Source organism: Rhinopithecus bieti, unplaced genomic scaffold (genome assembly GCF_001698545.2).
Source record: "Rhinopithecus bieti isolate Rb0 unplaced genomic scaffold, ASM169854v2 scaffold_11380, whole genome shotgun sequence".
Taxonomy (NCBI): Eukaryota; Metazoa; Chordata; class Mammalia; order Primates; family Cercopithecidae; genus Rhinopithecus; species Rhinopithecus bieti.
Window position 1 is genome coordinate 4,865,323 of NW_016807225.1, and position 13,245 is coordinate 4,878,567.

At 38.8% G+C, this 13,245-nt stretch overlaps 1 protein-coding gene across 1 annotated transcript in view; it reads left to right on the forward strand.

Annotated features, from left to right (window-relative positions):
- LOC108534983 (neurexin-3) overlaps positions 1 to 13,245 on the forward strand; it is a 766,104-nt gene that overhangs the window by 57,677 nt on the left and 695,182 nt on the right. The window contains exon 4 of the mRNA XM_017880661.1: positions 341 to 352. Within this exon, the coding sequence (XP_017736150.1) occupies positions 341 to 352 (12 nt within the window). The remainder of the gene's footprint in view (positions 1 to 340; positions 353 to 13,245) is intronic.

Sequence of the window (13,245 nt, forward strand, 5' to 3'; positions counted from 1 at the left end):
AGTGCTTTTTGCATGTTTCTGAGGGTGGGACTGAGAAGAAATGAATGGGATGGAGCTTGAACATGAAGCTGAGGGAGCAGCCTTGCTGGTCACAGCGTTTACTGCTTGTTTAAACTTCCACATTGTATGTTTGTTTTGCGCTGCCTCCTCAGGATGTTGCAATGCTACTGCCTTTACTGTTGGGAGTTTTTGTTTTGTGTGTTTTACGTCTCTTTGTGTGTCTGCAGTGTGCTGATGTTTGACTCTCGTTGCTCTCTCTCTGTCTCTCTCTCTCTCTCTCTTGCCGCCTCCATGGTGGACACCATGCTTCCTCTACTTACTTGGACCTTCATTTCTGTAGGTAGAAGTAAAGGTAGAGCTCACTTTACTTTTATCATTATAACTATCAATCTGCGTTTTGAAATATTCATGCATCCAAGAGGACTGTCAATTCTGAATGCAGTCCAGATTATAAATTAATGCTTTTAACAACAACAGAAAAATAAGAATAAAATAAAAGCCAATGCTATCATTTCCCTTCAGTGCAGTTCATGTTCAGTGTTTGGGATGATTCTGTATTGGCCTGCCTCCCTCTAAACTGAGGGTGGGCCTTCTGCATGATCTTGTACTCTTTCTAGCAGGAATGGGGGACTCTGAAAGTGGTTACGCAGTGTGGGGAAGATACATGTTACTTCCATGCAGGGTGTTCTAAGATCCCCTCCTAGTAAATATATTGAGGGAACAGGGAAGTATGAAATTATGCATCATTATTGCTATTACTTGAAATAACTGAATTTGGGGATGACATTGGTGGGGGAAGGATGGTAGACGAGAAGGGGAGAGTATTGGTGAATTGCCTGAAATTTTATTTAATGTGGAATTGCGAGGGGGGATATTTATTTATTTATTTATTTTTCCTGTGTTATATTTCCTGTATATGTGGGATTTGGAATTTTCTATTGGGGTGATGAGCTCAGAAGGGTGGGACTGGGAGGGTGTAAAAGGACACAGGAATGAAACTGTGTTATACAGTCAGGAGGAAGAGGAGAAAGAGGTAATGTAGGACTTTTACTTACAAAGCCAGCCTTTTGCCAGGTGGGCAGAGAAAAGGAGAGAGGCTGAGCGCGCAAGCTTGTGCCAGCACTCTGACATGCCTTTCATCGCATCACACCTTTGGGTAACGCATCCATTTCTAATCAAAGCTCTCAGAGACCCAAGCCTAGAGAACCTGGCTCACCAGCTCAAATTGGATTAGTTGTTCAGGAGTGAAGGGAGAGGTTAACTGATAAATTATAAATCTGTGTCTGCATCTAGTCTTCCCTGCTTCTTCCTTCACTCTGCAGCCCCTATCTCAATGAGTATGTGTGCTGTCTCTTCCTTCAAAGAGTGGCAAGTAACAGAAGTAGGAAATGTGTTTTATGCCATGAGGGTGTTGAAGAAAGAAGAGGCTGACAAGTTATTGAAAGCATGGATTCAATGACGCGTCTGTGAGCTGGCTATCTCTTATTTGAGTTTTATGCTTTTCTGGGTCTTTGAAAAGTTATGTATGGTTGCCTTGGAAGCAGTTCAGTCCTTTCCACTTTGGGGTTGGTTGATTGCCTGTTCCTTTTATGCAAATTCCAGGTGGCTTCATTCTCAGAAATCTGTCATGGGGAACCCTTACCCCATTGCTAAGTTGGTATCTTTTGAAAGGAGGTAGGTGGAAAAGCGGGGAGAGGAAGAGGAATAAATGATTAAAGGGCTACATCTGGCTGTATCTCCACCTCTCCACTGACGCTACTCAGTGGAAGGCACCGATGACCTCAGAGGCACAGCCACCAATCTGCCTAGGACTCAACTTTTCTGATGCATGTGGCACTGTTGCCTCTTCTCTCAATGGCAACACATTAGAGTCAGTCTCTGTCTCCTTGTCTTTCCCTAATCCCCTACAACATCCCATAAAATAGATGTTTTGAGTGTTTTTTAGATTTTGCATGTGATATCTTCTTTCTCTGAGTCATTGCTACTACCACTACTAGAAGCTGTTAACACTTACGGAGTACTTGTCGTGTACCAGCCATTGTGCTATATGGTTAATGGGCTTGTCACACTTAACGCTCATAACTCGTCTGTGAGGTAGGTGGTGGCATTATTCTTGTTTTATGAATAAGAACAATAAGGCACAGAGTCAGATAACATAAGTTGATGACTACTAAGTGAGAATCGAACCCAGAATCTGTGCCCCTAACCCCTACTGTACACTGCCTCTCCCGGATACAAGGGTGACCTCCATGTTTAAGCCTTCTAGCTCCCTCTCTGCACTGACCTGTCATAAGTTCCAGCCTACCGCCTTGCATTCTCTGTAACATACGTCTGTGTAAATGCCCCACTAAGGGAGGCACATCAGTAGGCTCAAAGTCAACCTTCATATCATCTGCCCACAAACCAGCTTCCCTTTATGATGTCTCCCCATTTGTTAATGCAGTTCCCGCTCGCCTTATCACCGGGTGTGAAACCCAGGAATTACTTTCTATCATTCTCCTTCCTGAACCTTCCTACTCCCAGGCAATTGGTAGAGGGAGAGCTTGTTGAGACTCTCCTCCGGAAAGGCTCTTGCATCTCTACTGTCACCTCCCTGGATCAGTTTCCAGTTAGCACTTACTCAATTATTGCCCTCTCCTAATTAGTCTTTCTGCCTCTATTCTCTTCCAGTCTATTCAGTGGTTGAGAATTGCTTAAACTCTGCCACCCACCAAATGGAGTACAGGATTAGTTATCCCACTTTCAAAGCCTTCCCTTATATGGTCCTGTTTACCTTGATCCTGCTCGTCTGTTAAGTTTAGCTACAAAGTTGCTGCTCCAGCCAAGTGGAATACCAAATAACCTCTAAAATTTCCTCATCTCTTACCTTTGCTTATTCTGTTTCTCTACCTTCTAACAGTCCCTCATCCCCTTTTTTCTGCCTGTTGAAAAATGCGTATATTTCATTTCTTATGTGACATTTTCCTTGAATGCTCCATTCAGAGTTGGGCTTTTCCTCCATGTACCTCTCTAACAATTTATATGGAAGTTAATTGGGAATTGGACCACTCCCCTCTACTAGATTGCACATATGTTGAAGACAAACGTATTCATTTATTAACATCCAGATGTGTCTGGTATAGTGTGTTCCATGCAAAAAGGACTCAGAATCTCTAATCCTCTTATTCTGCTGTCGTTTATCTTCCTGAAAGTGAAAATAAAGCAAAATTAAAATTAAATCGGGTCATGTAGCTCATCTGTTCCAAAGTTTTAGGTAGATTCTTGTTGTATAATTGTCAAGATGCCTTCCCTGCTTTATTTTCAGTGGGCATACCCCCTCTACCCACCATCACCCCTGCCAGTTCCCCCATCTCCCAAAGTCCCCAAGTCACTCTGCTTGCATCCACACTGTGTTCTCCCGCCTTCGGACTTTTGCTCAAGCTCTACTACTCTCTTTCTTGAATGTCCTTGAACATGCTTCTCCCTCTTATCCTTGAAGATCCAAGGCTCCTAGGTCTGCCAGACTTTGTGCTGTGTTATAAGGTAACTATGTCAAACTGCCTTGAGTCACATTTACTCATGTGTTTCAATCCACTCCCCACAACCTGTCCCACAAAAGACCAAGACCTGTGTCTTTGCTCTCTCTGTCACTCATTCTACACAAACTCAGTACTAGGGCCACAGTTGTACTTAATGAATGCTTACAAAATTAAGTAATGGTTTAACTGAACTAAACAACTGATTTTAGATATGGGGGGAGGGGAGATGGACAGGATTAGATTTTCAATGCTGACATTAGTAATGAAATCACTCTACTTACTTATATGTGTTCCTTATCACAACCCTCATGCCCCCCAATCACTGAGCAAAGGAGCCCCAATGGGTCGTGAAGTGAGACCACGTGTTCTGGCTCCAGTTCCCTCCTCACTAAGGCCTTCTCTGGCCCTCTGTGTGCAAGTGTCAGAGGGAAAATTTTATAGATTACACCAGAATAAACATGGGAGAGGTCTTGAATTTATTCTTAGACATTTGTCAGAGAAAAGAAGGAATATACCTCAGATGTTGTCATTCTTTTAAAGCTGATTGATGAAGTAGTAAATCCATAATGGAAAGAATTGTCAAGTTAAATCTATAGAACTGAGCAGGGTGGGTAGGCTATAACAAAAACCACTCTGTTCAGGAGGCCGTTGGGCAGGACATGGCCAAAAACAAGCGCGAACTTACCTAGAAGTGGCTCACACAGAGGACTTCAGCAACTAGCCTTGGTCAGCTGTTTTGAAAGCCCCCATTTAAGTGTTGAGAGTATATTTTGGCCTTCTTCCCCTTCTTCTAGTCCATTTAGGGATTACCCATTCTGGATGAGGTTACCAAATACCTTCCCTTGAAACTGAACTCAGGGCAGGGGTCACAGACCCAAAAGCCAGCAGGGTCCTGACCAGTATTATGAAGTAGACCTGGGGATAAATAGCATCCTAGGTTAAGAGAAGCAATAGGTCATGGTGGGAATCATGGCAAACTGGAGAGCGCAAGTGCCATCAAAGGCAGCAGCCTCCACTCTGCTCCAGCTGATTGCTGCTACGCAAGGATGCAGGCACAGTCGCCAGATGCTCAAGAAAAGCCAGAAGTGGACATGATAAAAATGTCAAGGTATCTTCTCCTCTATACGTACGTATGAACACACACACAGGTATGTACCTGCGTGCCAGATGATTTGGTGCATGAGCCATAAGATTTTTACCTTTGGTTTGAGAATAAGGGAGGAGAAAAAGATGCCTTCAAAATTTCTTACTGGATGTCAGTAGAGGGAGGTAGTTTGATTAATTTTCTGTTTGACCATTGCTGTGATCAGTTACCAGGAATCCTTCCTACCCTTGGCACTACCTTCAGAGAGGCTGGTCTGTGTTGGGTAAAGTTGCTTTTGTAGTGTGGTGTGGGAAAGCGTGGGGAAGGTATGGTGAATGCAGAGAATGACCTGGGAGAGAGGTATCTGACATCTTCAACAATGATCAAGAACTGATTTTTAAACCTTTAGGGCAGCCGGGGCAGCAGGGGGATTTCGTTTCTTTTTCCTTTTGCTCTACAGAGTTTTGTATTCACTGAATTAGATAGTGTTGACCCTAAGATCTATCCTAGTCCTTTAGAGTTTAGAAGGCCCTTTTGATTTGTTTATGTTTATTTTTCCCATGTAGATTTGATCACTGGCCTTCTAATGCTGAGCTAATCAACACTGGCCAAACTGGAAAGGGATAATCAAGCTACATGAATTTGAACATGATTTCATGTAGATTGCATTTTACTGGTAATAACATTAAGAAAGCTGATTTGAGGAGTTGAACCCCGTCTTGTCCCTGCTGGGACTCGAGAGCCCTGAAAATAAGTTACTGCCTTGATAGCCAACTGTGTATGCAAATTCATTTACTAATGCCAGCTACTAATTATGAAAATAAACTCATCTGTGCTCTATAAATATCTAATTATAATAAAATAGGAGCAGTATTACATTTCCATCTCTTGTCTCATCTGTTTCTCATCCACCACTGATTTGTCCTCTTGACAATGAATATAAAATCGCTTTGTTTTTTGAAGAAGCCTGTTTTCCATGTATGTTTTCTTCTTCTAATGTTTTGAAAGTCTGTGGGGGAAAATAGATTTATTTTAAACATAAAAAAGTAAATTGCTTGATTTTAGCAGCTCTGTATTTTGGCAGGGATGTCTTTGAGATGGTGCTTGAAAATATGAAAAGTGTGTTTTTTTCTTGTTTAGAAATTTTCGCTGGACACCAGACATTTTTTGCATGGATGTTTATTGGAGCATTCAAAAAAGTGTTGATGTGAACAGAAGATTTATTAATAAAATGTACAATGTATCAGTATAATGTTTTAATTAAATTCCGATTGACAATACATAAAAGAAATTATTTCTCAGATTTTGAAACAACATGTCTGTTTCCTCCTCCTCAATGATCAATTTGGATTTATTGATTACTTATAGATTTTATGTCTGTGTATATATGTTATAAAACACTTTCTCCTCTAAGGTATGAATAATGATCTATCCTTTGCTTATCCAGTTGAGTTGGTTAACCTTAGAAGATATATAATTTTCAACTGTAGATCAATATGTATACACACATAAATCTGACTTTGATAGCACCTACAGGCAAAGAATGTTTGGAATTGTGTTGTCTTTAAGATACATCTCATTTGCAAAGACTTTGAAAGAATAGTCTGATGGAAAGATATTTAATGAGAGAACAAGCACAGTGCATTTCCCCATGTGCTTAGGCTTGTACATGCCATCGTCTGTTTCTTAGTTGTGTAGGGCAGTGTATATCTGAGTATAGGTACAATTTGTGCAAATACATATTAATAGGCTTGTACTGGTATATTGTGTTTTTATACGTAGTTGCCATTTGTAGGTGTACTGAAAATAATAGATTCCAGGGTGACATGTATCAGAATTTGACAGATCCTCTGCTATAATATTAGAAAAGCAATGCTTATTTGGCATTCAACAAATATTGGTGGAGAGCCAGCGATATGCTAGGTACTGAGTACACAGAAACTGAGCAAACATAGACCCAGCCCTCTGACACCTTGCTCACAGTCAATGGGAGTTTGAAAATAGCTTTCAGATGTAACAAACACCTCTCTTCAAGTAATAAGTCTTAAATGCACTGTTTTAAATGTATTTTATATATGCAGTTTTAAATTAAGTTTTTATTTTAAAGGGAAATTGTTAGGTAATCATTTAGTCAGATCACCCACGCTTTACATTATCAGAATCAGAAAAGAAAATGTGCTTTGTGTGTGAACACATAGGGAATTTTTTATTTGCTTGTCATTTATTTGCTTACTGGGGATAGCATACACAGTGCAAAGTGTATAAAAGGCATGCTCTTAAGCATACAGCTTGAAGGTTTTTTTTTTTTTAACCTGTGTATACCTATGTAGATATCATCCAAATCAAGAAATAGAATATGCCCATCACTATAAGTTTCCGTTGTGACCGTTTCTGCCATTTTTCTTTATTGACTGATTTATTTTTTTTAAAATTGCCGTTTATCTTTAATAAATACATGCATTTTCCCCACTCAATCCAAAATTGTGTTTATCTGTGTAATAATCAGTAGGCAGGCTCTAGGTTGCTTAACTTTCTTTAAGAAGGATTAACCTTGTGAGACACCCAGGCAGTGTGGTTTTTCACTGTGTGTAAATAGAAGCAAAAATATTGTCCTCTTGTGAGGTAGCTTTGCCCTGTTTTTGATTAAGCACAGGTTTCCCTCTATACAAAGAGAATATCTAATTGATATTATTGAGTTTTTCTCTTTTTTTTTCCTAAGGCATTTAGTGGTAAGCAGAATAACAGAGGTGGAAAAGACCATATGCTTTGTAAAAAGCCAGACTAATAACACTTTTTGATAGACATCTGATTGTAAAAGTGCTGCATCTTTCATTAAAATTTACATGTAAAGCAAGGGCAGGCGCGGTGACATGAAACCTAATGCAACTTGCACATCTTGACATAATAACAATCACAAGAAACTGGAGATCCCAGATGGCAGCTTGGCCTTTGCCATCCTTTTAATAAGCTACTAACTGCTAATTATTTCAGTCTTTTGGGCAAGTTAATTTACTGTTGACTCTTAAAGAGATACTGCTCTTTTTTTCCCCTAACCCACACAAAACAGAGACCTTCCACCTGGAGCTTTGAAAAGTGCTTCCGTGCAGGTTGGAAGCTTTCCAGCCGGTTGTAACAACGATGGCAAGTATTGGGATGAAAATGTTGCTTAATAACATTTTCTTGTTTTTTTTTTTTTTAAATGAATATAGAGAATTTAAAAAATTTGTTTGAAGAGCCGTTGTGTGCGTGTGCATGCATGTGTGTGCGTGTGTAAGAGCAATAGATGGAGCGGCCAATGCAGGGAGAAAACTGAAATTTGGAGCCTATTTAAGAGTGAAAGAACAGCTGCCTTTTAAATGGTTGCTAATTCTGACAATTAATGCTGTTCTGTGAGTGTGTGATTTTCTGTGATAGCGGTTAGGAGGGATGATGGTGTGTAATAGCTCATTTCCTAAGCTTTATGGTAATGTAGCATAGTAAAGACCATAGAACTGAAAGAGAACTGGGTCCCCCATGCTCTGCAGCCCTTTTAAATGAAACCCCTGCAAAGCCTGCTTTTCTCTGTACTTTGACTTCCTTAGGATGATTTTATATTTTAGCACAGACACAGGTTATTAAATGAATGATGTGCAAGTGGGCTTGGATGCATCAGATCTGAGTTTTGAAAAGAACCTTATTTGCAATGAGCTGCCTGACAATCCAAATTTTTACTTAAAGATAAGCTAAGGACTATGCCTCGCAAATGCCTGCAGATCTGTTATTGAAACGAGAGTCAGTACATTGGCTTGATACTATACAAAAATAAATCTCAAACCTCAAATACTATTGTGTGTGTGTGTTTGTGTGTGTCTATTATACTTCTCTCCAAATAAAAGTCTTTCAAACAATAAAGAAATATAGAAAGGTCTCTCAACCCATTTTCTTGAAATATTTGAAGTAAATTTGTTACTATAATCCGTTGTTCCTTGTTGCTGGTAATAATTGCTAAATGGCAAATATGCATTGAACAACACACTCTTCTTTTATTAGTGATATCTCTGAACCTGAACTTGATAATGTGAGTTTTGTGGTCCAGTATTTTACCTATAATGACTTGTGTGCTATGAAGTTGATGAAAGGACTGTGAAACTCAATCAAATATTAGCCTCTTGCTTATTAAACCTAGACTTATTAAACCTATTTGTGTATTAACTGGGGAAGTTTTAAATGTTCTGTTTCTTTAAAAACAATGCATTATATGGCTTCAAAATAGGCCCAAGGAAAAATAGAAATCTGGGTGAATTTGAGGAAGTTTTGTCATCTTGTAGAACCTGGTATTATATAGCACGTTCAGCCAGATTGTCATCTTCCGAAAAAATTTTGAGAAATGCTAATAATCTTTATTTTTTTAACTTTTCTTTAGGTTTGGGGTATATGTGCAGATTGGTTATATAGTAAATTGTGTGCCATAGGGGTTTGGTATCTAGATTATTTTATCACCCAGGTAATAAGTATTGTACCCGATAGGTAGTTTTTCCATCCTCTTCCTCCTCCCACCCTCCATCCTCCACCCTCAAGTAGTTCCTGGTGTCTTGTTACCTTCTTGGTGTCCATGTGTACTCAATGTTTAGAAATGCTAATAATATTTCAAGGAAAAAAAAAACTGGAAAAAGTAAGTTCTGAAAACATAGTTTTAAATTAAGCAGGTTTATTGACTGCGGGACTTCTCAGAGCCTTTGTTTTGACAAGGCAAATTACAAACCTCTGAGAAGGAAAGTGTACATTTCAAAGTTACCAAAATTTATTTGACATGAAACCCTTTTCTATGATTTTCATTTTGGATGAAAATAGCTAGAATTAGAACTAGTTAGTGTTCAGTTAAAAAAACTTTGGACAGTAATTTTAAAGTAGCTACCAAAGCTAATATTACAAGGCTTAATGACTGTAAAATTTGAAGGAAGCTTTTGGCTTGGCTTAACTCAAGAATCCTTTTAACTACATTTTCTGTTTTGGTTGGGAATAGTTTTTTTGGAAGGGTTTATTTAAATAGGGAAATTACTGCTTCCTGGTAAAAGACACACCACAGATGTTAAAACAACTGCAATTGTAAAGATACTAGTCTGGTTAGAACACTTCCAGTTTGTATTACCTGAGTACTTAAACAGATATCCATATAGTGTGCATAAACAATACTTCTGAGAATGGCTGCTTAACGCTAGGAAGAGCTGATCTCAGCATAACATGACAAAACTACTAGGAACTTTAGTCTTATTTGCTTTCAAATTTGGAGCAGGTCAACAGTCATCATGGTTGTTTCTCTACTGTCTGTCTAATGTCATTCATCCTGAGAGTCTGGTTATGAATGACTTTTTTTTTTCCAGACAGTGAACATGTAGGTGAAGGAATTGCTTTCTGGTAGGAATTACTTGTTTAGAAGTCATTGGCTCAGCTAAGGATTTTGTGGGCTGTCTCAGTGCACAGCTGAGGACTTTGTCCTATTTATGTGCTGTCTGTTCAGTATGAAGTGGCAGCCATTGATCCATCTGTAGTACACCATTTGCCTGGAGCTATTTATCTGGTCTTGGAGATGTAGTTTGCTGAGCCAGGCATACACTCCCTTGTTTCCCCAAGTGACCAATAATGAGTCTTTACAAATGCCTTGGCCCAAATTGTTATGAGTGAGGTTCCACAGTTCTAAACTAATTGAGCCGTGTGACAACTGAACCTGGAATACTAGATCTCCAGGTGTGAATAATTCTAACCTAGGGTCAGCATTATGGAACAAATAGAACAGTGAGGTATATGTGAGGACCTAATTCAGAATGCTGGGGAATAAAATATGGTGGGTTAGAGTACTGATGGTAGTGTTTGACCCTCACAAGCTATACAACCTTGTTAAGCTTCATTATCCTAATAAGCAAAACGGGGCAAGAATACTACATACTTCATAAGGCTGCTGAGAGGACCTATTGAGACAATAATATTAAAGGCTTATGGTAGAGCTTAGCTAACATATATAAGCATTAGTTTAGTTATCTTAAACATTAACAAACATTAATTATCATAAATATATCTTGTCAATATCAGCATCACTCATTAAGTCTGGGAACTTTGAACATATTATTCAATCTTTTTGACCATCTGTGTTTTTACCTGTAAAATGCCTACTTGGTAGGTTTGTTCTGGCTAATAATTGATACAATGCAGGTGAAAGTGCTGTGCAAATTAAAATAGTACTACACAATGTTAAATAATAAGCAGTTCATGAGAATACAAACACCATAAAATCAGAGGCAGTATCTGATTTTGTTTGTCTTGGTATATCCAGTGCCTGTAACAGTGCTTGCCCCATTGTAGAAACAACTTAGTAAATACTTGATGAATTAAGTAACTTCTTAGCAGAGTTCTGCAACAGGGCCAGCCCCAAGCCTTCCTGAGATCCCATTATGTTTTCAGTAGAGAGGGTCTTTGTGTACCTCCATTGCAAGACGGAATCATTAGTCTCTTCCTTTAGAACAAGTTCATCCAACCCCCGGTCTGCAGGCTGCACACGGCCCAGGATGGCTTTGAATGCAATCCAACACAAATTCTTAAACTTTCTTAAAACATTATGAGATTTTTTGTGTGTGTGAATTTTTTTTCTAAGCACAGCAGAAATCATTAACGTTAGTGTATTTCATGTGTGACCCAAGTCAATTCTTCCTCTTCCAATGTAGCCAAGGAAAGTCAAAAGATTGGACACTCCTGCTTATGAGCCTCCCACACTAAAAATAGTAATCCTCATAAAACCTGTTCGTTCTTAGGTTTTTGATAGATGTGTCTGCTTTTTTTGTGCACACAAAGCTATAGGATTCCTCATATTACTTGATGGAACTATATGAGCCGAGAAGAAAACAAAGACATTTGGTTGAGTTACTTTTAAAAAATGCTGATTTGCTTCCTCAAATCTTAGAAGCATATAATTTCGGAGCTCAAAGGGGACTTCGAATTCCTTTAGTTCATTCCACAGTGATTTTGTGGATGACAGAACATGCTGAGAGGGCATGAGTGATGTGTTTGTCACTGCACGGAAAATTTGTAGCACAATCGGGGCTTAGACCAGACTTTCTGACTTCAGATGTTGTTTTCTTTCTCCTCCCACCAAGTTGCCTCTAAGTCCTGCCCATCTTCACTGTTGATGGTATTTGTTATAGATCATTCATAGGCTGCTGAGATCATTGTTGATAATGCCATATAAGGAAGATTCTGGAAGTTTCAGTGTGCAAACTTTCTAAAAAAGGTTATCTCTTAAATTACTCGTCTTCCTGGGAACCGATGCGACTCCAGCTTTCAAAGTTGTCAGTAAGCTGCCTTGAATTTTAGTATTTTATGATGCTTTGTACCACTTACGTACTTGCTTTGTTGATGGCTTTGTCTTGGCTGAAGTAAGATGGTGACACCAGTTGACTTTTAAAAAGCTTTTATACCCATAACTTTTTCTTTCTTGCTGTCCCATGTTGACTATTTATAACAGTGTGGATGCATGTTGAGTGCAATAAAGATGAGCTGTGATGATATTCACTAGGGACTGATTTCCAAACTGTTGCTTAATAGTTGTTTGCACTTCCTTTATTCCTTTAAAAGTGGTTGTCATTTTATTTGTAATTTTTTCAACTAAAATTTTTTTTTCCAAATGAGAGTGTATTTATCTTTAAGCCAGTATCATTTCTGGGTTTTCTTTTTAAAAAACAATTTTTTCAGGGTTCTACCCTGCATCTGATGGGTTAAGTTTAGTGCCTGGCCGTGAGGCAGTCTTGGGGGATGTTGATGGGTGCAGGAAATCGGTTCTTAAATTGTTGCAAAATTGCCTCCCTTCAGACTGTTTTGATCACAAGGGCTCTCAAGTGTCAAAGTCATTTGGAGAACTAGATAGATAAAATGCATGAGCACTAAGCTTTTTTTCCAGGATAGAATAAATAAGTGTGTTTTCTACTGTGTGCTCAGCCTTTGATAGTGATTTGTTAAAAGGAAAAAAGGAAGGCGGTGATATTAAATATTTACAAGAGTGATTTAGTTCTATTATCCTGTACGCTGCATCTCTGTTTAATAGTGAAATCAGCTACTGTAGAAATAAATGCCATTAAACCAGTGGTGGTGTGAAGGTCACTGCCTAGGCAAGGTCGGAGTAATTTGTGGAGAATATTGACTTTTGTCAACATTCCAGATATCTTCCTGTTTTTAGCCGGCTTCCCTCCAAAAATTATAGGAAAAAATACCTTTGAGGATTCACAGGCTTACTTTCTCTCTTGCATCCCTTATGCCCTTTCTGGCCATCCTAACAGTTGGAAGACTTTGGTGCACTTTTTTGCTTGTTTCATCTGTTTAGTGGGCAGAGACAGGTCTGTTCTCCCTGGAGATGAGTGGCTGTATTCCTGTTTACTGGCTCTTCTGTTGGTTCTTGCTTGACAGTTTGTTTTGGAGAACCAGCACTACTTCTTTCTTAGAAATGGTTTAGCTTGTCTGAAATAATCCTCAAGTTTCCCTACTTTTACCTCTGCCTTTCTTCAAAGAAAAGTTTTTTTAAAAAAAACTTTATTTCTCATATCAGTTTAAATAAATTTCTGAATAATTACATGGCATTATCCGCATTTTCGCAGGCAAAAAAAAAAAAAAAAAAAAAAAAAA